A 26,165-nucleotide genomic window follows, 5' to 3' on the forward strand; every position below is an offset into this window, starting at 1 on the left:
AGAGCAAAACTTTTGTGATATCTTTTTTAATTTATTATTAAATGACATAAATAAAACTCACATTGAGTTCAAATACAAATAGATATGTACATGTGTTAAGCGACCGGAGAGATTCTGTGAAGACACTTTGTTCTTCCATTAAGACCATAGGAGGCATTCGTTTGTTCATTCATTCATATATTGCAAGCGAAAAGGCACATTTGAATGGAACAACAATGAACGTGGACATTAATTTATTCTATATACACACATAATATACAAGTTTATATGTTAGCACGGCCAATTACTTCATATTATATATCTTTGAATAACAACAAAAAATAATCATAATAGTCAAACATAATGATAGGCCACTTGCCCACTTAATGACTGGGAAGGGGTATTTACTAAATGTGTATCTGGTATAAGGGTTGGTGAATATTTAGAGCAAGCAGTGTGACATTGTTCTTGATTTCACATGGCTGGTATAGTATAGATGATCAGTTATTCACTGCAACAGAATACATGTCCTTACTTATTAACCACTTAAACCCTATATATGATATATGACCGGTGTCGCCCAGGTTTCTATACTGGGTCCACTAGTATGTCCCTCTATCTCTTTGCTGACAATAGCCGAGCTACAATGGCCATTTTCATGTTCGCTTAATTGCACTTGCTCAGCAGCAGATTTCAACTGGAAACACCTGAGTATTGTTTCCAGTTGCTGAGCCAATCAAAAGAAAACCCCGGACCACCTTCTGGACAACTACAGTCATGCCCAGAGACGATAGGGTGGCTAGGGTTCAAGTGGTTAACTTTACGGTTAATAGAATTTAAGAGTCTTGATTCTAATAATGGAACTGTCTCGTTCGCACATGAAGCCCGGACCTGATCTTCTAGACATTGGTTCCAGTCCACCGACTGTGTCATCCGGGGCCAGGCTTTGTGTCCGTGCAGCTGTGTTGTCCTTCACACAGTCAAAGAGGAGTCGAGGCTTGAAAAAAAAGCCACGGAGCGGAGGCTTCTTCCCAGCTATAGCTCAGTAGCTCTGAGCCACTGGTGCCCAGGACGCTGTCAGCCTGGCGATGGAGCTCTCGAACTGGGTCTCGGGGACGCCCACCTCAGCCAGGCTCGGATCGTACATGGACGGCGAGGAGACGGGCAGCGAGGAGGTCAGGCCTGTGTAAGAGGAGCCTCGCAGGAACTGGGAGGTCAGACCTCCCGCGATGGAGCCGGAAGCGGAGCCGGACGGGGTCAGGGTGGTACCGGCTACTGACCACAGGCTGGGGTACTGGCTGTGGAGGGGAACACAACAAGTCAGATCTAATGAAACTATCCCACTCTGTTGTTGGTGAATAATATCAGTGGTTATTAGGTGCTGTAAATAAGTGCTGTTTTGTTGCTAAGCTACATGAATCGCCAAGAAGATATACGACAGTATAGCATCGCACATACCTGGAGTTGGATGTAGAGTTGGTGGTGTGCGACAGAGTCCCCATGCCCGTAGAGTTTGGGATTTGAAGAGCGGACCAGCTGTCGTGAGTGGGCAGAGATGCTGTGTTGTCCATGTAGTTATCTGAAAAAATCACAATGAAGAGCCATCGTTAATATTGTCACTTTCCCAATGCTTTATCAACCAATTTTCCCCAATTATTTGTCCTACTATTATTCTTCCTACTTCCGGGCCCCTTCCCTACTTTCTTCACAGGTGTTACCGATGATACAAATTAAGGCTCTGTTCTATTCTGTTCAAACAGAGTCAAGGTGCTGCTATTGTGCATGTTGGCTCACTGGAAACACTCTGCTACACCAGTGGCACTCAAAGTGTCCTTGAGTGGGTTCCAAATGGCCCTCAACGCGTGTGTAAAAATAAAATTAAAAAAGTTTGAGAACCACTGTACACTAAATAGAACAGAGCCTTAATTAGTATCACCGGTAACACCTGTGACAGAAGTATAGGGAAGGGGCCCGGAAGTAGGAAGAGTTATTCTGTGTGCATAGAGCCCATTTAACACTGAGGCTGTGACTTACTGGTGCTGGCGGTACGGTGTGGGTAGTGACTGGGGTACGGCGAGGCTCTGTGGTTCCTTAGGCTGGAGTAGCGCTCACAGTACGAGCCCGATGAGTGTCCCCCCGTTCCGTTGAACTGTGGGGGGCTGGTGCTGGGGCAGATGGGACTTTGACCTGGCAGGAACCATCCTCCCACTGATGAAGAAGAACAAGGGTAAATAGAGATAATGTTAATTTGTGAACCCTGTGAAAGCAGGTGGAGTGAAAATGCCACCGTATAGTTAGGTTTTGTTGTTGTCGTTTTGAATGTACAACTCACGTTGTGAATATCCAGACTGTTGGCTGTCTGTGCTGTGATGATCAGGAATGTCTTTATGGTCGCTTCTTTCTTTGGCGTCCAGGAATGCCTTAGCGAACGGATTGTGTTTGATCTTCAGAGCCGTAATCTGTGGAAAAGAAAGGACGTCATTTCAAACACTCAAAGTGAAGAAAGTAAGTGTTTGTGTGTTTGTGTGTGTTTGTGTGTGTGTGTGTGTGTGTGTGTGTGTGTGTGTGTGTGTGTGTGTGTGTGTGTGTGTGTGTACGTACCTCTTCATTCTGGTAGGCTGTAACAGCGATGAACTGTGTCTCTGGGAAGGACTGGCTGCTGATCATTTTCTGGATGCCTCCCACCTTCACAATGTGTATCCTTGGCTCATATTTGTGCAAAGAGTTCAACATGATCTGTAAATGAAAATGAATGTTAGTTCATTAGACTAGACAAACCATTGCATCCTCTATAAATGACCTGGGTTTCTAATTAAAACAAAGTATATCCACCCCAAACTTTTAAACTGCCAATACAATGTTGTCTCTGTCGGTTGGAACCCTCATGTCCATAACTGACATTTTTCAGGATTCAAATTCAAATCTACAAGCTTGTGTACATGCTACGTTTGATGCTAAGTAGGGTATTAATTTAAAAAAAAAAGCACAAAAAGTTTCAGATAAGAGGTTTCTGCCCGACAGCAACAATATTCTATATTCAATCAATGAAAAGAAATGGCTGGTGGTTTACCTGTCCTCCTCCGTTGAGTTTGTTGGACAGTTTGACCTTGCTGAAGGACACGGGCGCCTTCATCCAGTGGGCTCCGAAGTTGGGCGAGTCGGGGTGGATGTACACACAGCTGGGACTCTGGGGCTCGGGCTTGCCGCCGGGAACCCACTCTCCGTTCACGTACTTCCAGCGGTTGTTGTCGGCCGCCACAAAGTCCAGCAGCACCGAGTACATGGCGTTGGGGTCCAGGCCCGATACATTGGCCCTGAGCACTGGAAACATCCTCCTATTGAGCAGACAGGGCAGCAGATGGTTAAGTTACAATACTCCCCCCAAGTATTCAATAGTAGGCCTATTCATTTTCTCTAATTGTCAAAGCATCGATGTAGTGATATTTATGTTCTGTTATGTTATATGTTCGAAAAACATTGCAGAGACAAATAAATCAATTCAGAAGTAGAAATGATTAGAACTGTTCAAAAATAATGAAACTAAGCAGATCTGCTTATATCTGCTATTTTCATTACACTTGAAATATGGCCTACATGGTTATCCTATATTCAATACAATTTAATTCGATTTAATTTGATTTATTTAATTGCTAGCAGTCGTCACACAATAGAGGGTTTAAAAGATAATCAAGAATAGAAACACATAAGCCTTATTTCCATTGTGGTCCATCTTCTCACATAAAACAGATAGTCATAAATAAGTCTGTAAGTAAAGGCTAGCAAATAATACATACTATAACAACCAACAGCAGGCGGCTTGCTTTAAAATATCAAAATATATAATTCTAAATATACTCGTTTTTACACAACGAAATAGAATCTAAATTATAAAACATACATTTGGTGTGTTTGTTAGCCAAACAAGCCAGCTATCAGTATGCCCTATGCTAGATATAATAGGCAGGCCCGCAGGTGTGCCAACGCAAATTGGCCAACTTCACTTGTTACTGTAGAAAATATGGCGATCATAATGTTTGTAACTCTGAGTGTGCATAATAATGTAATGTAGGCCTGACTCTCAGAGTTAACCGAACGCTCCGTGGGCATTCTTAATTAGCGAGAGAACGAATTACAAAACTATTCAACAGAAAATAGTATCACGGACCATCTGGCAAGAAAACAGGCCAAACATCGTGTGCGTAATCACCGATAGCAACCAACAGCTTCGTTGTAAAACAGGCCTGTAGGCCATAATAACGAGCGGGCCTCGCCGGGCGGGACCTTACCTTCCAGTCTTGGTGACAATCATCTCGTTGGTCAACTCTTTGAACTTGGTCCACAGCTCGGCGTCCTCCAGACCCAGTTTAATATCCCGCTCCGAGGCGTCGCCCTTCTCGCTGCCCTTCTGGAACTCGCTCTCCACGGCGCTGAGCAGATGATCCAACCGCTGGTCTGGGTTTGAAGAAGACATGTTTTGTTGTGTTGTGTTGTGTTGTATTTCCAAGAGGGTATTTTCTGAACACAGACGGAGGCTGCTGGTGGATTCACGCAGACTGGCTATTAGCTGCAGTAGTGCTGACAGTGGAAGGTAGGTAATGCCTGTTGGTTAGTCTACTGTGTTCTGTGTGTGAGACCTGCGGCGTCCTTATCATTTAAGGGCCCCCAGGGACCTCATGGGGATCGTGGGCGTGGACTTCTGCGCGCAAACCACGCCCCCCATCTCTCTCTCATCTCCGGGACCGGGACCTGTTTCCAATCCTATACACACTGTGAAACAACTTAACAAGTGCTATTTTCTAACTCTGAGTGTACAAAATGGAACCAATTAATCTAGCGTACATTTAACTCTCTGTCTCTGTGTTATACATAATTAGGACATTAATGTGTAGAGTAAACAGCCAAGCCCAATATAACACAACGAATCGGTCTCTCTCTCGAAATTATAACATTGTTTTAAAATATATAGGCTATGAAAGAACATAGAAACATAGGATGTAATAATCTATCATTGAACCGCATTGGACGCACGCACGCACGCGCGCGCACGCACGCACACGCACACACACACACACACACACACACACACACACACACACACACACACACACAGGCCAATGGGTTCCCGTTTGATGTCTTGTTTGCTTGTTTGTGCAGTCATTAGAGAGATGCGCATGAATTCAACTTGTAGAAGGAAATATTATAAAGGTGTATAACTTCAAGAGTGCATATCCTATAATGTTAAACTTTAGCTCATAATAAAGTTTATTGGCTGGCTAAAACGTGGAAAAATGGACAAAGTGGGCCTGCTGTATTGAAACTGTGCGTCTTGCGCGTAAAACCAGATGAGAGAGGAAGAGAGGGCACCCGGCGCGCTGCCTTTGAACTCAGTTGTATATTTGCAAATAATGTGGATCCATTGTTGTCTCAAATACACATGTGAGAAGCGGTGTGTTTACTGGGGGACGAGGGCCATTAGGCCGCGGCTATTGACGGCTCCATTTTCGTGTCCTGCCAAAGTGTGGATGGAGCTCAAGTGATGTTTGAATTTGCGTAATGGGGGACTGCATGTACTCGCGCGTTGAAACACTGCGCTCCACTCTGTCTCATCATTATTCACCCTGCATTCATTCACATTGTTAAATGTCTGCAAGGTTATTTGTTCCCTATATTCTATTAGGGATATCCACTTCATCATTGACAATGATGGACTGCACTTAAAGGGATAGTTCAGTTTTGTTTTACTCAAGCTGTATGAAATACTTGCCATTAATATTGGTTGCAACTGTATTAATTGATTGCCTGAGTCCCGTGGTGTGAGTTCTGCTCTGGTTTTGGTGAAATATTAAGTAGTTCCGGTCATTTTTGGGGGGGCACTGCGGGGGCCACGCATTAAAAGTAAATTAATCCATTTGTATTGTTGACCTATATATATAGTGGTCAAAGTTGAACGATTGATTGATTGATTGCAATATTTATTAACAGTTTGCAGAATTTACAGTACATTTCAAGCACAAACTCAATACAAAGACTGTTAACTGTGAGTGGACGACCCAATTAAGCATTACACTTGTTTACAACAGGGTCCACCATGTTCAATTCATCAAAACATTTAGAGACGTACAAATAGACACTTCTATATAGTTATAACAGAACAGGAATTAATCATAAAGGAAGCAAAAAGTGAAAAGAAACATACTGCGTGGCCCCTGTGCCCCCCACAAAATGACTGGAACTACTTCATATTGACCAAAACCAGAGCAGAACTGTATACCACAGGACTCGGGCAATCAATGAATACAGTTGCAACCACTATATTAATGGCACGGTATTGCATACAGCTTAAGTAAAAAATAAAATCTGAACTATCCCTTTTAATATTTTGAGTAGCCTATATGCCTACTTTACTTGAGTAATTTTATTTGTATTTCTGGATTTTTATAGGCTAATCACTGCCAATCCAAGACAAATATTGCACACAAATATTGCTGGAAAGTACATTATGCCTAACGATGGTACTATTTCAAATATTTAAAAAATAAAAATAGCCGATGCACACAAGGCATCACATTGCCATGCGTTGTGAGCTTAGCTCAGCTATTAAATGTCAGATTTTTTTAATGTATATGCTATTTATTATTATTATTATTATTAAATTATTATTATTATTATTATTATATTTCTTTGGGGGGGGGGGGGTCTAAATGTTAACACATACAGCATTGATATATAAAATGTAGCCTAACTTTATAAATTGTGAATATTTACTTACGTACGTCTAAAAGCAATTATAATATTCAAGTATTTTTAGTACACAACATACTGTCAAGTACACATTTGACAGAGCAAACACTCACTTGTATCTGAGTAACAGGAGTATATCTATATACTTTGACTTAAGTACTGAAGTTTTGAGTTTGAGTATCTCTTGTCTTCTATCCACAGTTATTCCACACCATGCTATGCCCAGTGTTGCCAACTCTTGTGAGAGAAATTAGCCCACCCACCTCCAAAAACAAGCCCAAAACAAGCCAACTCTTGGCGAGAGAAATAAGCCAAATCTTCCCTCGAAAAACAAGCCCAATAATATCGCCATATAATACTAATAATACATATTTGATGTATCTCTTTGATGTATCCACGCCATGCTATAGGCCTACTGTATTTAATTATGACTTAAGCACCATTTGTACTTCATAAAGGCGTTGATTGAGAAATAAAACAGATGTATAGGTTACTGTTGTAGATCTGTGCTTTTTGGAGGGGTAATCAGTGCTAAGATAAGTGTATACCCTATCCCTCGCGATGTTATGCTTTTTGAGATATGTGTGTGCGTGTGTCTGTACTTTCATCCTTTCTGTCTGTCTGTCTGTCTGTCTGTCTGTCTGTCTGTCTGTCTGTCTGTCTGTCTGTCTGTCTGTCTGTCTGTCTGTCTGTCTGTCTGTCTGTCTGTCTGTCTGTCTGTTTCTATGCACAAGTGTGTGTGTGTGTGTGTGTGTGTGTGTGTGTGTGTGTGTGTGTGTGTGTGTGTGTGTGTGTGTGTGTGTGTGATGTACTTGGAATTGAGTGAGGGGTATGTGGAGCGTGACTCTGGCTTGTTTACTGCATGGGGCTACTTCCTCCATTTCCACTGGGGGTCATAAATGTAAAGAGTCCTCCTGACACCTATGCATCCCATCATAGCATTCAGACTCACTCTGCGTCTTATTTTTATTATTATTTTGGAGCCTGGGAGAAAGAGAGACAGAGACAGAGACAGAGAGAGTGTTATACTGCTACATACCCCCCCCCCCCCCCCCCCCGCCACACACACACACACACACACACACACACAAACAAACAAACACACACACGCTGAATCATACATATTCCATATCCAAATAGATACTCATGTTTATTAAGTGAGTCATGGCACGATATAGCATCGATAACAACACGGTTGCTAGGTCTCCTTCTGACCACCAATAATAACCAACACAAACAACCTTCAAGCACCTACAGCTCCGCTTATGAAATACAAGCCAGCCTCTACACTGTCAAATGTGTTAATTAATGATAATGTAACTCAGACATGTAACCAAATGGAACGATACAGGTCCATTTGGTTACATGTAACACTGATCATTTTGCTTGTGTACTGAATAATGGGATGGAGTCTACGAATTATTGAATGTGTGTCTGAAACATGCATGCTGGAATCTTTTCCAGGAATATTAGATTTGAACTAATATATTGTGGCTCATGAGCAGGTTGGTGGTGTGTTGCATGGTTTCCTCTGCTGTTGCTTATGGGTGAATGCGTGCTTGGATAAAGGGCCTATATAAATGAAGGCTGCAAGTTTAGTTCTGAGCTAATGCAGCAAGCAAGCAAGCAAGCAAGCAAGCAAGCAAGCAAGCAGGCAGGCAGGCAGGCAGGCAAGGCAAGGCAAGGCAAGGCAAGGCAAGGCAAGGCAAGGCAAGGCAAGGCAAGGCAAGGCAAGGCAAGGCAAGAGAGAGAGAGAGACAGAGACAGAGACAGAGACAGACAGACAGATCTAGCCTCAATTTCCTCAAATCAGTTTAACCACTTTAACCCTGTTTCATACTGCTCTACAAGCTCTACATGTCGTGATGCTACGTGTTGTGAGTTTGTGTAGATTTGTTATTTTTTGAGGGGCGCTAGCCCTTCCTATGTCCAGTTTTGAGGGTTCGTGTAAACACAAGCATTGAAGACAAAAGTTGTGTAAACACAAACAAAGACAAACAAACAAAGCTAAAAGTGAGGACGCCAGTTGTGATTGGCCGGAATGAGATAATGTATGATGATAAGAGCGCCCCTCACATCACACGGGTGTGATTTCTAAGTGTGTGAATAACAGATCTCTTATGGTGGGGGCAAACCTTGACTTATACAACACCAAATCTATTTGTAAAACTATAGCAGATCTACAGGCTATTTGGCTAATATTCCCCCCAGAACAACTGTCCTATATCTTTCTTGGATAAAGATGTATCTGACCTAACAACACTTTTAGGGTATATGGTTATTGTACTGATTGCACTGTGGACACGTCACGTTTCTTTCCCATTGCACTGGTTGTTGCACGGTTTGTCACCAACACTTTCTTTATTTTGGGGGGTGGGATGCGGTGAGGACACAGTGATGTTGTTTGTCAGCATAGTGCAGAGAATAGTTGTGTACTTTGGTATGCTGTTATTGATGGTGCTTCTTATTATTATTATTATTTCCTGCCTTTGTATTGCTGTATAACCGACAATAATTCCCTACTCTGTATCTGTAACTTTCTAGCTATAACTGCTGTGCTGCCTCTGGGCGACCCCCACAGGATCAATAAAGTTATCTATCGAGATTCTAGAAGATACAATATGGACGATAAGTTACAACCGAGGATGCAGCAGTGTGTGCAGGCGCTCCCTGCACTGGGCGGGGACGCGGGGGTTAAGTGACTCTGTCTTCCACTGGCATCAGCACACACTCACCTAGGTGAGAAATATAACAGAGGCCTGGTGCTTGACAAAGAGGACACTTATAAGCAGAGCATATTTTCCAGAGGACTTTGCTGGCCTAAATAAGTAAACACAGAGAGGCGGATGAGTCGACCATGGGAAGAAAAAACACTCATAAGCACTCACTCACGTATACCCGTCCACTGGAGTACCTTTTGCATGTGCGTGCACACACGCAGGGTTCTTCAAGTAATTTTTCAGTGGTTCTCAAACCTTTTTATGTCAAGGTCCGCCAAATAAATATGTATTCGTCTGTGGATCCCCATATCTGAACACATTTTGTGCCAGGGACACCCATAACACAAGAATAACAGATCTACAAGCTCACAGCACACACACGTTTGTAGACCTGCTATTTTTGAATAGCTGCGATGGGGATGGGGGGCGCGACAAATACCTTGACTGAACTTTCATTGAACAGTGGTGTAAAGTAACTAAGTACATTCACTCAAGTACTACAAATATACCTATACAATTTTGAGGTACTCTTATTACTTGAGTACCGGTATTTCAATTGTTTATAATCCACAACATATATCAGAGACAAATATTGTACTATAGATTTAGATTATTATTAAGGGGCGGCGGTGGTTCAGAGGTAGAGTGGCTGGATGGCAACGGCAAGGTTGCCAGTTCGAACCTGGGCTCCCCCAGAGTTGGTGTCGAAGTGTGCCTGAGCAAGACACTGAACCCCTAATTGCTCCTGATGTGCTGGTTGGTGCCTTACATGGTTTCCGACGCCATCAGTGTTTGAGTGTGTGTGTGAATGGGTGAATGTAATGCACAATCTCTGTAAAGCGCCTTGGATAAAGGCGCTATATAAATGCACCATTTACCATTTATTACAAAACATACATTGACCACTTAAACCCGAAGTCATACTTTAGGATATTCAAAGATAGCCGATCTGAGATTGTGGATCAACGATTCTGACACATCTAGGGAAAATGCAGTCCTTTTTACTTTGGTAGCACATTTGTACTTTAACTCCACACCATGCATGCCTTTTACTTGTACTTGTAACCACACTGTCTGTGAGTACAGACTCTTCTTTCCAGTCATACAGTCTCACCTAGGTGTTTTTGGCTCAGATCACTATACTCAATATAAAGAAATGTGTTTTCTTATGACAATCAGTACACTCACTGACTGACTGACTGACTGAACGTGAAGCAGAGAGCACACTGCATACAACAGCAGTTCTCAAACCTTTTCATGTCTGGGTCCCCCAAAATGATATGTATTAGGCTGCGGACTCCCGAAATGATATTAAGCCCAAACCACACCAAAGGGTCTGGTCAGGACGAGACGGTTTTAAGGTCAACCAACCACACCAATGCAACTCATTGAGTTTCAATGAGTTGCATTGGTGTGGTTCACCCATCGGTTGCAGACACCCATCTCAAAACACATTTTGCGCTGGGGACTTCTAAACGAAGCAAAGGTATGAGTATAAAAAAGGTTTGCTTTATATTGCGCCGGAGACGGGGACGGTTTGAGTTTAAAAAATAAGTTTGCTTTAAAAATGTGCATTATATTTTCGGAAGATTTGCACATATTTGAATAGGCATGTATGCCAAAGTATGAAATATGGTGGTTCAAATCATTGCGACGCTATATTAACTACTTTTGCTGGGGACCCCCTGGACCCCCCCCCAAGGACCCTTGGGGGTCACACTTTGAGAACCACTGGTGTACAACGCGTATATCTTTTCTACATCCGAGCATAGACATGGTAACGCCCCGCCTCTGATTGGCCTATCGACACTGCCGGCCTTACCAGAGCTTCCTCCGAGGTGGAAGATGCATGCTGGATAGTCTGCTGCGAGGTTACTCTGGTGGGAAATAAATAAATAATACAAGTACAATATAATACCAGAGAATGACAGCTTGGCACGCGCGACAGTAACTTTTATTTTTGTAGAAGAGGCAAACTAATATTGTTTATGCCGTTGGCCTGTTTATTTGTATACATGTGTGAACTTGAAACATTATTGTACTGTAAAAAGGTCTCTTTTCCCTTGATCTTTATCTTTTTTAGTATAATAGTATTAGTTTACTATAATTAGATTAATACACGATAATCAACACTAACACATTATTTTTTAACACAGCCAAATCAAATCATAGTACATTTATTGTGTTCAATCAATTATTCAATCTACAATTCCTGCCACTGTGTGTGTGTTTGTGTGTGTGTTTGTGCGTGCGTGCGTGCGTGTGTGTTCTCAATTTGACGACTCATCAGGCTTGAATTGAAGAGTAAAAATAAAATACAGTCAGTGGATTGTATTTTAATGTGGGTTTACTGCTTGTAACTGCAGCACCACACTAAAAATGTCCAGGTGTTTCTGATGACAACGACCCCCCCCCCACACCCCCCCCCCCACCCACACACACACACACACACACACACACACACACACACACACACACACACACACACACACACACACACACACACACACACACACACACACACACACACACAACACACACACTATCTCGGATGTGGATTGAGAGCCCTATAGCTGGCGCTTTCGTCTGTCACGTTTGCATTTTTCCACTTCAAGTTCAGGAAATCTAAACTTTCCTCTCGCTAATCACCCGTCACTTTGAAAGGGATAAAAGGAATTAGTGCTGGAAGGTAATTGCCCCCCCGCCCCCTACCCCCCCCACACCCCTCATCTAGTGGCCCTAGAAGTGGACCTTGAGACCTTTGGCATGCTAATGAGAGAGGAGGCAGAGGCTTTGACACCGACGGCTGATCAACATTTAAGCATGGTCGTGTGCAGTCTGCCTGTGTTTACAGTATGCTGATACGATAATGGCTTGAGTTTTTATATTTTTTATTCAATACGGTGGTTCTCGAAACGTTTCAAAATCCATAATTATTGCCGTATTTGACCTTTATTCCTATACACGCACTCTCTTCTCACAGAAGCAAGGAGTAAAGAGAACAGCTTAAATAGAACACGTAAAGATGCATGTCCATATAAAGATCCGATCAGAACACAGTTATAGGCCTACATGATATTTAGAACATTAGCATCATATGCAGTCATATGCAGGTATTATGCAGGAGTGTACATGTTATCATCATCATATGCAGAAACATTAGTATCATACACAGATGTGTGTCTTCTCTTATGTGGGCCCTTTGCGCACAAAATATTTTCAGATGGGGGGCCAGATACATAATTAATTTGGGGGATCTTGAGTATAATAAAAATATTGTTGTTTTGTTCTGTTACTAATCTGTAAAGAACATGCCAGAGTGAAGATACACTCCTTTCATAATGTGTCACTCGTTTGTGTACTGGTGTGAATAGGTAATATATCAGTTCATAGTTTAATTAGTTTCCAAAGAACCAGACGATTACGATAATATGTTTCTATTTGCAGGCTGGTATGTGATGGTTGTGGTCTCCTTGTTGGCCTGGCAACGGATGGCAGACTAGGGTGGTCTCTCTGTGTGTGTGTGTGTGTGTGTGTGTGTGTGTGTGTGTGTGTGTGTGTCTGTGTGTGTGTGTGTGTGTGTGTGTGTGTGTGTGTGTGTGTGTGCGTGTGCGTGTGTGTGTGATGGGTATGTGAGTATGAGTTACAACTTGTTTCTATCTGAAAATGTCACATGGCAACCAGGTGTGTGTGTGTGGGGGGGGGGGGGGATTTGTTACATTTCCAAACTTTTTGAGCGCTTTTTGAGCACTAAAACCCTTCCCCAAATACTGTAAAGGACAACAGAATGTCATGTTCTTTGACCTAAGGGAAAAAAAGTAACCCAGCGATGAGAGCATCCAGACAAATGTTGCCTTGGTGTACGTATATGTCATCAGATATAGGCTATCTTCAATAATATTCAGCTTTCCTTGCTCTGAACGGTAACCGGAAAGGCTCACCCCAAAACACACTCGCCCCTATTTTCTTTTCCCGCCGACTGGTTCAATATTTATAAAACTCAAAGCCAAATCCAGATTTATTCAAAAATAAAAAATAGAATAAACAATTTCCTTTTTTGTGACACTGGCATACGACAACGTATAGGACACTGTCATTGATTTACCCCCCCCAAAAACATGGAAGTTGCGATGGAAGGTTTCAGTAGGATATAGAAATGAAACAACTAAAACTAAAAACATTATTTTCTACTCCAGGTCTTCACAATTCAGATCACTTCACATATCCGTTTAGAATATCATCTCTGACGGGTGGGAATCAAAACTGTTACTTTTCAAAAGCATCAAGAGTATACAAGCTCCAAAAGTGGTGCGAAGTGAGTTTGTGTGATGCTGTGTATATAGTGTGAACACGTATAGGGCATTAATTTACGATAAAACACAAAACTTTGATACAAAAGGCCTTTGGTTTCCTCACAGAATTAGTATTTCTCCCTACAGTATGTATTCCTCTGATACTGTGGCTTTCAAATATGTGCAGCTGAGGTCAGCAGACACAGTGGTGTGAGAAAACACTGTTAAATTACCTCACTGCATGGGCTCCAGCTGAGTGCACGCACGTGCACGAACGTACACACACACGCACACGCACAAGCGCGCACGCACACACACACACACACACACACACACACACACACACACACACACACACACACACACACACACACACACACACACACACACACACACACACACACACACACACACACACACACAGACAGCTGAGTGCACACACTTTCACATATTGTACACACACAGGGTTGGATTAGCTGGGGAGTTGTTGGGGGATACTTCTGCTTTTGATGTCCCCCTCCTCTCTGGTCATTCATTTTTCATTCGGTAGGGGAATATATTTTATGCCTAATTCTGGTCGTTCTCAATGAAATATTGGAAAATGACTGTCCGGGATGTTTGATAATATCACAATTTAAGTATTTATTTTCATAGGCAACTCCTCGCACGCACACACATATATATAGGGATATCTGAAATAACAATATTTGCTTATTTATCTTTATCCTCTTTCTTTCTTTAAAATGATAAAACCTACTGTTTTACACCTGTAAATCTGAGATGATTTAAATAAAGCTGATTCTGAATAACATAGATATTTATAGATAGACATGCTATCCTATTGTTTCAATGTACAGATTATAATTTTGATAGCTATAGTTTAGCATAGACTGATGGGTTCTTGGTTTGCCAGCACTGACTGTCTGTCCATTCTCATGTGTGTGGTTTCTTTACTTTATATTGTAAGTCGCTCTGCATAAAAGCATCTGCCAAAAGCCTATATTTTAAATTGTAATTATACATCACTATAATACAAATAATATAAATTATTCATGTGATTGCATATTGTCGCTGTTGGGCGCAATATGTTGGGCACGATATCCTATCTCCGTAATTCAACCTTTAGATATTATTTTAATAAATCAGTGCTATTGAACACCCTTTACGTACTGTATGTGTACGTGTTTTACAAATATTGAACCAATGAAAAGGAATGTCCAACTCCATTGGACCGGTCGGTCAAACCACCTAAATCCAACTATTTTCCTGTCTGACTTTGTTATTTGTCATTGTAATCAATAACAACAACGATATAACAACAACGATCTCCACATTCAATGGTCAAAAACATCCCAACTCCTCTCCACTAAAGTTGGATTTGGGTAAAGTGATGATAATATAAGAAAGTTCATATTTTGGTTTCTGCCCGACATCAGAGTTATAGCTTGGCTTAAGTTTAGCTGTGTCGTGTGTGGGAGGGTTTGAATGGCCAGACCAGAGATCAAAAGGAGAACAGAGAGAGGAACCATTTTCACTGACAAACAGTAAGTGTTAAAGTGAGAGAGGATTAATGATGGCTGGAAGCTCCAGGAACGTTATTTACCCAGTCAGAGAGAGTCACGCAAAACGTGTGACAACGTCATTCTCTTCCTGTATCGTCACCTCCTGTCCCTCTATATAAATGCACAATTAAAATGAGACGCGGAGTGTGACATCCTCCATATGCATCTGAGCTTAATAATAATTTATTTATTTCAGAGTGTGACATCCTCCATATGCATCTGAGCTTAATAAGACATCCTCCATGCATCTGAGTTTAATAACATCCTCCATGCATCTGAGCTTAATAATAATTTATTTATTTCAGAGTGTGACATCCTCCATGCATCTGAGCTTAATAAGACATCCTCCATGCATCTGAGTTTAATAACATCCTCCATGCATCTGAGCTTAATAATAATTTATTTATTTCAGAGTGTGACATCCTCCATGCATCTGAGCTTAATAAGACATCCTCCATGCATCTGAGTTTAATAACATCCTCCATGCATCTGAGCTTAATAACATCCTCCATGCATCTGAGCGTAATAAGACATCCTCCATGCATCTGAGCTTAATAACATCCTCCATATGCATCTGAGCTTAATAATAATTTATTTATTTCAGAGTGTGACATCCTCCATGCATCTGAGCTTAATAACATCCTCCATGCATCTGAGCTTAATAAGCAGTGGTCGAAAAAGAGCTTTTTCTTTTTTTACTTAAGTAAAAACTAAAAATATCAATACCACAATATTGAAATACTCGGTTACAAGTAAAAGTGCTCCAATCCAAATCTTACTTGAGTAAAAGCATAAAAGTATATATCAAAATAGACTTTAAGTAAAAGTACTAACATATTCCAAAATATATCTAATATATACATCATATCTATATATAGTGCATGCTTGTGCCTTATTGAATATTCTATAAGCCACCTTCCTCCGTCATATATATCAGTTATTGTTATGTTGCTTGGATCTCACATTACCACAGTTGCTTTTCACTGTAGCTTCTACCTCTATGAATAGTGACACATACACCTTGTTATTTTTTCTGTTACAGTGTAAAGAAACCTAAAGAAATTGTACTCTAGTGCGCTCATATACAAATACAGAATCTTGAATGTAAGGCGACTTGATAAAGGAGACTGGTATATTCTCTATCTATGTGTTTCTCTATAATATCCTTATTTGTTTCTGGTTATTTGTTGCTGCTACAATGTTGAGGAACCTAACCCAGATAATTGTACTCTTGTGTATACTCATATTCGTATATGAGGTGCATCTTGAATCTTGAGTGCATGGTGACTTGATAACGGAGACTGGCATATTATTCTCCAGTAGATATCACCTCCGTCGGTGTCAAAAACTGTTAATTTTCATGAATCAAAAAGTGTCAAAAGTAGCAGATCAAACACAAAATGCTTTGTTTCGAGCTTGCAGATCTGCTACTGTTAATGCTTTTGTGTGACGCTGTAGGGGGGGGGGGGGGGGTAACACATAAAAAGTGAAAATCTGGAGATAAGAGTTTTCTGCCCAAAGCACCAGTCATTTCCTGCCAGTCAGGCCCTCTGTGCATGGTGGGTTTCCGGGGCCTTCAGAGAGAGGAGCAGGGGACCCCAGCCAGCCAGCCAGCCAGCCAGCACCGTAAACGGGGGGCAAATAAAGGAGGCTGAGCTCTTTCTTTTACAGCCTTCCCACGCCAGGCCAGCCAGCCAGAGGACTAGAAGTGTTATACCTGGATTACGCTGCTGCTGTAACACTGCCAATGTGAGGCTCTTACAGGAGCCCTCACAGGGGCCCAGGTGTACAAACAGTAAACAGTGGCTGGGGCCCACATCAAAGGCGCTCATTAAAAGACAATAGATTCAGTCCCCCCCACCTTCCCCCCTCCTCTAATCCAAGCAGGGCTTTTTTGTTGTTGTTGTTGTTGTTTTACCTAAATTGCTCTCTGGCCGGTAGAGCGCCTCCTACTGTCCGTTCTCCCTCATGGTTGTGACTGATAGGGAGGATAAGGTGTACATGGGATTGATTTGATTTGGTTTACGCTCTCTTCATGCTCCAATTTAAGGTTCCCAGCCCGTAGGAGCTTTAGCATTCGGTTCAGTAAAATTCTCAATGGCAATCTTGCCCCAGAATTATATAGCGTTAAATCAATGACGTCAACAATGTCATGTTGTCATTATAAGAAAGTACAATTCCACAATTATTTCAGCCACTGGAAAACAAGCACCATCCATCCATCCCTCTCTCTATCTCTATCTCTCTCTCCCTGTAAAATACAAAACAATGTTTATAAAGGTGCGTGTTGTGTATTAGTGCATAGTGTAGTGAGGGTTGTTGTGAGCGTGGGCAGCCTGGGAAAGCAGTGAGCCTCTCTCTCAGACATAGCCTCGGCGTATAGCTTTGATGGGGGGGTGGGTTGTGTGTCTCTTTGTAGTTGACGGTGGAGATGGCCTGTTAGCCTGTTAGTCAGTAAAAGTGAGGGCATAAATGGCTCCCTAACAGGAAGTGGTTTACACGCTGACGTCCACCCTGCCTGTGGCCCTCCATTGTCCCTGTCCCCGCGTGCCACTTCATTACCATCTCCATAACAAAGGACAGTAATTGCCTCTTTTCTTTAGCTAGCCCTTCATCTTGGAGAGAGCTCTCTCTCTCTCTATCTGCTCTCCCCCACCTCCCCTTGCCTCCCTCGCTCACTCCTTCCTATCTGTCCTCCCGCTCCTTCTCTCTCTCGCTCTCTCTCTCTCTCCCTCTCCCCACTCTCAATTCAATTCAATTTTATTATAGTGCCAAATCACAACAAGTTGTCTCAAGAGTAAGACACTTAATAGAGCAGAGACTGAGACCCAACACATTCTCCACTTCAGACTCTCTCTCAATTCAAAGGGCTTTATTGGCATGAGAAAACATACGTTCAAATAAAAACAAAACTATTAAAAGGGAATAAAAATGATGTGATACACAGCGCTGTTACAGCGCTCTCTCTCTACTGTAGCTCTACTGTAAGGAAATGTGTTAAACAGGGCTGTGCAACAATGCAACTCTCTAACTCTGTTTCTGCAGTGTCAGCTGCACTCTGCTCCGTCATGGAAGGAATAATCACCACTGTGCATCAGTCCAGGTCAGATGCAATGTACAGTAGAACGTCATACTGTTGTCTCTTCTGCTCCCCTTAGCAACACAGTGTATGTGTGGTGGTCCATGTGTGTGCGAGACCCCCTGACCTTTGACATGACCTTTGGCAGACAGGGCATTTACACACCAGTGCTTTGAAAAACACTGTTTTTATTTAGTTCAGAAAGTATAGCTGAAACAAATGTGCCTTGGTTCCTGAGCGGATCCTTACATACAAATATTTTCAACTATATACTCTTGTCTCTCAGGGTTAAATGTTAAAATGCATGGTAAAGCATGTACGAATGGAACCAAGACATTTTTTTCACTACTCTTTCCTGTGACACTAAAGGCTTAGGTCAAACTTTTTTTATATACCATAGGACCCCATTTAATGGGGACATGTTTTGGAGACCCCCCACACACACATTTATTAGTGCAACTCTAAAGTTGACCTATCTTGATGTCCCGGCCCATAGTTTGAGAAACCTCTACTTTTGAGTTGTCAGTGTTTGTTTGCACAGTGTGTGCACTAACTTTAGTGTAGTCACTCTAGCCTGGGACCATTAACTTCAACTTGTCATGCAGTAAGAAAGACCAGGAAAATACAAGTGTACAACATAACTTAAACGGTAGATGATGTCTGATATGTTTAAAGTTATTTTGATTAAAGGAGTATTTTACCCCCAAAATAGAATTTGTTTTCTATCAATCACTCACCTCGTGAAGCCTGAATTGATTTGGTTCAGTTTCTAGGATTTGCACGTTTGGTTCAGCTTCATGAGCATTCACTGCACTGGTCAGTTTTGCGTTTCTTTGATTGATTGATTGATTGATTGATTGATTGATTGAATACTTCACAGGAAATACAGTTCAATAACAAGGTCTGCTAAAACCCAATAAAGCGGGTCTGGGCCGTGGCTCAGTGGTTCAGGCACCTTGGCTGGCAATCCAGTCTGGCAGTGTGCCCCGGGTTCGACTCCCGACGGCCCTTACTGCATGTCACCCCCCCATCTCTCTCCCCATTTCCCGTCAGCCTACTGTCTGTCCCTCCATGAAAAAATATGAAATAAGAAAGCCACAAAAAGAAACATAAAAAAAACAAAAAAAACAAACAATAAAGCCTACAGCTTTTTTCTATTGGGGTACCCCCCCCCCCCCACACACACACACACACACACACCCTCCACACACCTGGGCCCACCGTCCAGCTCCCATTCCGCATCCTCCCACTTTGAACTTCCGGAGGTGACAATGCTAAGAGAACGATCAATCAACAACCTCTGCCTGTGTGTGTACTGTATCTATATATCTGTGGTCCCATCAGGATCCCGGCATGAGGCCTCGCAAACTCCTTAGCTTATACCTCAAACATGTCAAACATATCCGCTCCATAGGACGTCCCACTGCATGCAGTCTGTCTGGATAAACACCCTTTCTCTTTGCTGTTGCACCTAATTAATGTAAACACCTTGACACGCACACGCACGCACACACACACACACACACACACACACACACACACACACACACACACACACACACACACACACACACACACACACACACACACACACACACACACACACACACACACACACACACACACACACACACACACACACACACACACACACACACACACCTCAGTGTGGTAATACTTCAGCAGAGATGAAGTGGTGTATAAGAAGTATTAAACAAAAAGGAAGAAGAAAAGCTATACGAGGTAGAAAGGTAGAAATCAAATACTCCGTTACAAGTGAAAGTCTGTATAAAAAGTACAATAAACACATTGAAAGTACAAAAATCATTGCCATCAAAATGTACTTTGGTACTAGCAAAGTTATTTCTGAATAGCTGAATTAGGCCTATAAAATAGTGCTTAGGTGGTTAATGTATATTTTAATAACAATCTAAATCTGCAATGTAACTTACCTAACTAAAGCTGTTAAAAATAAAACATTGTAGTGGAGTGGAAGTATAAAGATTAAACAATAGGTAAACACCCTTTCTCTTTGCTATAGCTAGCACCCATTTAATATAAACACCTTTCTCTTTACCATAGCACCTTTTTAATGTAAGCGCCGTTCTCATTTATATAGCACCAATTTCATGTAAACACCTTTCTCTTTGCTGTAGCACCTTTTTAATGTTGGCACATCTAAGCAATTTGATGTGAATGTTAATTCACCTGCATGGGGGCGGCGTGAGGATATTGAGAGTTACGTGCATTTGACATGTCAGACGCAATGATGTGCGCTAAAACGCAGGTTGGCCGTGAGTATTGAGGCTTTTTTCACACCGAGGTTCAAATCTGATGTTTAGGACTGACCTACCGTCCACACCGTTATCTGACTGTCCACATTAGGACTGACTGACTGACAGACAGCGTTCATTTTCACAGTAGATTTTCCATTTAGTTTTAGTCATACTTTAGGCATCTGAAATGTTTTAGTCTAGTTTTGGTTGACCAAATAACACAAGACTTTTGTTGACTAAATCTACATTTGATTTTGTCAAAAGAAATACATTTTGACAGGCTGTGATATGCCTCATTATAACTGCTGAAAGTAGATCAGCTATTTTCAGAGTGCACCCACACAAACAATGACGTGTATTCTTTGTACTGGATGTCTTCTCCACCAGTCCCTCAGAAACATTTCAGTGTAGTTTTTGATTTGTCGATACAAATGTCAACATATTTGGTAATAGTTTGAGTCATTATAGTGTAGTTTTTATTTCGTTTTTGTCAGTGAAAAAAGGTAGTCGACGAACATTTTTCATAGTTTTAGTTGACTGCTGACTTCCCGGTTCACCTCCCTAGCCCCAGTGTATGTGTCAAAGTGCCCTTGAGCAAGACTCTTTTAACCCCTAACTGCTCCCCAGGTGCTGTATTTATGACTCCCTCTGCTCCTAATAGACGTGGACGTGTGTGTCTCAGACATCACCAACCTGCTTTGGTTGCTGTTGTAACAATGTAACGCCATAGGCGTGAATTATGCTTACCGTACGCACAACACAATATGGCGACCCATTGTGAGCTCGTACATCTGCTATTTTCACTGTCATTTTTACTGTCATTATGTAAAAATATAAATCAGCTTTGTGTTCAGACTGAAGCAAATCTTTATAAATCAGATTTGAATCTTCTTCAAACCCCCTAGGAAAATGATTGAAATCGGCATTTGTTTGTTTGTTTGTTTCAGACTTGATAAAACCAATCTGATTCCAGTGTACATATGTAAAAACAATAATACAAAACATAAAGATTTAGGCTGCCAGTCTAGGCTGCCCCATGGGCGTGTGTTTTTCCCGGGCAGGTTGCATGGAGGTTGTGCTCCTGTCAAGGAAAGGGGAAAGGGGAGGGGCCCACCCACAGACCCCCTGAGTGAGCTGAGCTGTTTTAACTGGTGGGCCCCATGTGGCCCCTGACAAAAGAGCTTGGTTGGAATCAGCGTCTGAGCTATTGTTGCCCTGGGAGCCACAGAGGCTGCTCTTTGGCTGGAGGTACAGTCCCTGGATCAATTAAATTCAATAAAGTTCAATTCAAAGGAGCTTTTTATTGGCATGAGAAAACATACGTTTACCTTGGCCAAAGCAAAGTGTCAAACGGAAACAATTAAAATGAATACATGTATGTACAATTAAAGGGGAATACAGAAATGTGTAGAGAGAGCGGTGTCACATTTGCGATAAAACTGGCTTACAAAACCCACAAAAAAATGTTAATTTGCTGTTAGTTTATATATCATCTCTTACCCGGGTTTTTACAGTGACTTGGTATAAAAAGCTTTTATTTTATGGGTCCCCGGTAGGGAGCAAGAGAGGGGCTGTGGTTTGGTTCAAGGTACAGTGACGGTCCCCAAGACTCCCCATGGGACCCTGGGAACGTCACCACAGCAGGTGACAGCGGCTCCTCAGGCCGTTAACTCTTCATGCTATATAGACCAGTGGTTCCCAAACGTTTTGGCCCATGACCCAAAAGAGAAATTAGATGTTTTCCCAGGACCCAAACTATTGAAAATAGCAGATTGGTAATTTTTTCTCTACTTCTTAAACATTTGTTTTCAGATATATGGAATTTCTTAGGTTTTTCTTTTATTCATTCATGAAATTACTTTCATTCATTTTGAATTAATGAAAATCTTTGCTTTTTTGGAATATATCTTTTTTTTTTAACAAATAAAAACAAAATATACACATTTGTCCGACCCACTGTTTGGGAACCAGTGGCCTTTAGGGCTGTATATGCAATCAATGCTGCGGTGTCACATTAAGCTGCTATATAGTTGACCCTGATCTACGTTGTAAGAACTGCAGTATTAATTGAACTCTGAGATACTCAAGATGCATGGGGATCCTGATCTAGTAAAGGTTGCGAAAAACGGTTCTATAGCAATGATTACTATCACAATAGTTACTTTTTGTCTTAAAAAACCCATAAAAACAAAAAACACGTACAATGACAAAAACTGTTCTATAGCAATGATTACTATATCACAATAGTTTAAACCTTTTGTATTAAAAAAACTAAAACCATGTACAATATCTTTAATAATATAACCCTGCACATGGAAATGTGTTGATAGGCTACACTTTCTGTATCAGAGGCAGCCACTATCTAGACTCTAGAGTCTAGACCCAGATACTGTATATACATAAACTTCCGAAGTTGTTTTTTAAGCTACACATGAGCAATTTCACACACCAGGAGGACTCTGCTAGCCGGCATCAGCTAATGCATGTCACCTTACAGCCACCAAGGCAGTGACAGGCCTCTCACCAGCCTGACAGACCGAGTCAAGTGGAGCTGTGGACGATCGCACCGTGGAGCCAAACAAACTGAGTCCTCGGTGTAGTAACACACTTAGCAGAGACGCATGATGTGCAGTGTGCTGTATGCGTGTGAGAAACCATGTCTTTCCCCTCATTGGTAAAAGCATGATGATTATTCCTAGTGCGTTCCCAATGAGCTGTCAATAGACGTCCGATGCTTGCAGCTTAGTTTTAGGTGGCGTTTTCTTGTCAGTATTCTGGGGGCAGTGGTTCTCAAAAAGTGTTTTGGGGCTCAGTAAGTAACGGGGCTCTGTAAGTAACGTTTTAAACCACAGCTCCCCTGAATTACACTACTGTGCTATGTGCTGTATACATTTCTGACTAATATCCCCTGAATTACACTACTGTGCTATGTGCTGTATACATTTCTGACTAATATCCCCTGAATTACACTACTGTGCTATGTGCTGTATACATTTCGGACTAATATTCAATCAATCAAAACTTACATTTATGTCATACTATCATATACGTTACGTACATGTGGAAATCTTCTTCCCTGAGATACAGTATGGCCCCTTTCCAGCAAAATAACTTTGGTTCTATAGAACTGGTTCTGTTCTACATTCTCGGAACGCTGAAATGGTTCAAAATGGAAAATTAACTGAAACGGTTTAGCCCCATGCAGTGGAAAAAGGGGCCTATGTGATGATGAGAAAAACTTGAGAAGAGTTTCCATTAGGACAGGTAGAAATTAACTTTATACTTGACATTTAATCACCCAAACCCCGACTTTCTTAGTCTGGGGGATCCTGAGCTTGTAGATCTGCTATTTACGTTGAAGAGATTTGGTGTAGTAGATTAAAACAAAATGCACCAAGTACAGTGGCACACTGGCAACTCTGTCTGTTTTAAGTATAGGGTCCAAGTTGTTAAACCGAGGTGATATAAATTAGATGAAATCCAAATAATAACAAAATACGGCAACCCTGGACTTCTGCACCCTGAGAAACCCATACTTATATGCAGTGTTAATTGTGGCGACAGCATGTATATAATTAAGTATAAATAAGGCATTACTACACTATTAAGGCCTGCCAGAACACAATCAACTGTAGATTTAGTCGAGTAAAACTAGACTAAAATCGATCGAACATTTCAGATGACTAAAATGTAGAAAAGTAGAATTTTATTCAAAAGACTTTCCTGTCAAAATGAACACTGCAGTAGAGTGAAAATAAAAAAGCATATACTATGTATAGTCTGCTTTTTTTTTTTAAATTTTCATTATGCACATTACTTATTTGAGGTGATCATGAAGAAAAATAACAACATAGTGTCTTTTTCTTTTTCTATCTACAATGAAATATATCCATTAAACAATAGGTCAGATATTACATGCCATGAGAATGGCAATGGTATTAGGCAGTTATAAAAAATAAAACATAATTAAGCAACGTATAATGATGTAATGAGTGAAGGAATGGGCCAACTGGGGACTCAGGTCAACTAAGTATTTAAGTGGTTAAATCAATTTAAAGAAATTGCAGTAGGCCTATAAAGATTCTGGACCTAAGCTGAATGTGGTTTACTTTAATGGTTGCTTCAATGGTTACTACAGAAAAGGCAAATTCATTGGAGATTTGAAAATAAATAGTATACTACAATGGAAACAAGTCCCCAGGACGTTTTCTGCGTTATGCTTTTAGCTAAAGGTTTAACTGTACCTTGTGCTATCTATATTTCTCACAAATAAAAGTATTCAGTCAACCAAAAAGAAGGGGATTTGGCCATTAACAAAATGGTCTGCATGTAATAGTGATAATAATAGTAGTAGGCTAGTAGCAGTATAGCATGGTAACAAACAATAGCTTTTAGATGAATCTCATCTCTAATAACTCCAGTTAGGATATGAGATCCTATGATGACATAATAGGTACAAATAGGCACAAACAAGGGACTAGATTATTTTCGCTCCTATGCCATGCACCAAAATGTGGAACGCCCTACCAACAGTCATTAAGACATGTGAATCCCTTGACTCCGTCAAAACCGCTCTCAAAGGGCACCTACGGACGGCTGCAATTCGAAACTGGCCCCCGGAAATTCTGAATCCCACCCCACCGACCCCTTTTCCCCCTCACTGTATAGGTTTCTTTTCCCTTTTTGCTTCCTTTATGATGAATTCCTGTTCTGTTCTTTAACTATATACAAGTGTCTATTTGTACGTCTCAAAATGTTTAGTTGAATTGAACAAGGTGGACCCTCTTGTAAACAAGTGTAATGCTTAATTGGGTCGTCCACTCACAGTTAAGTCTTTGTATTGAGTTTGTGCTTGAAATGTACTGTAATTCTGCAAACTGTTAATAAATATTTTAATCAATCAAACAAAGGTAGCCTAGGCTATACTACAGTAGGCCTACTTTACTTTCAAAGGGAGTGCTTGCTCAACTGACAACATTCTAAGTAGAACACTGCCCCCTTGGGGATTGAAATAAAACTACATTACAACTTTTTGTTTTAGTCATTCAGGGATGTTTGAAAAGAAGCTCCTTTGATATGTCAAACAAGGCAGAACCTTTTTGAAGTGAAAGTACCTGAAATAATTTTATTCAATACAGTACAACATGAGTAAATGTACATACCGTACAACACTGCCAAAAATTATGCTTGGCTCTGGCCTCAACATTTACAGTATTCCATGTATGACATTTCTCCTGTCGGGCGGAAATCTTGCATCTCCAAATCTCACCTTTTGTTTTTGTTTTGCAGAAATAAATGCCATACTATGAAGAGCTAAAGGAGCAGATGTACAAGCTCACAACAAGCCTCATCGCCATGCGTTACAAGTGTGTAGCTCGGCAATAATTGTTTTGATTTGTGAAAAACTGTTCAAATGAAAATTAAAGTGGTTAACTGTCTGTGGGTTATATAAATTGGTTCTATACCAATGCAAAGTATTAACAAGAGCTTGTGACCAAATAACTACATTGGAATAC

General features: G+C 41.2%; 1 protein-coding gene across 1 annotated transcript; it reads right to left on the reverse strand.

Annotated features, from left to right (window-relative positions):
- Positions 1–1,021: 1,021 nt before the first annotated feature.
- tbxta (T-box transcription factor Ta) lies at positions 1,022–4,450 on the reverse strand (the record flags this gene model as incomplete). The annotated part of the gene is made up of 7 exons (XM_083784985.1): positions 1,022–1,277; positions 1,438–1,558; positions 2,014–2,187; positions 2,312–2,438; positions 2,581–2,715; positions 3,050–3,314; positions 4,266–4,450. 7 exons carry the CDS (start codon positions 4,448–4,450, stop codon positions 1,022–1,024), a joined length of 1,263 nt encoding a protein of 420 aa, XP_083641111.1.
- Positions 4,451–26,165: the final 21,715 nt, after the last annotated feature.

Source organism: Protomyctophum parallelum, assembly GCF_964188405.1.
Source record: "Protomyctophum parallelum genome assembly, chromosome: 1".
NCBI lineage: Eukaryota > Metazoa > Chordata > Actinopteri > Myctophiformes > Myctophidae > Protomyctophum > Protomyctophum parallelum.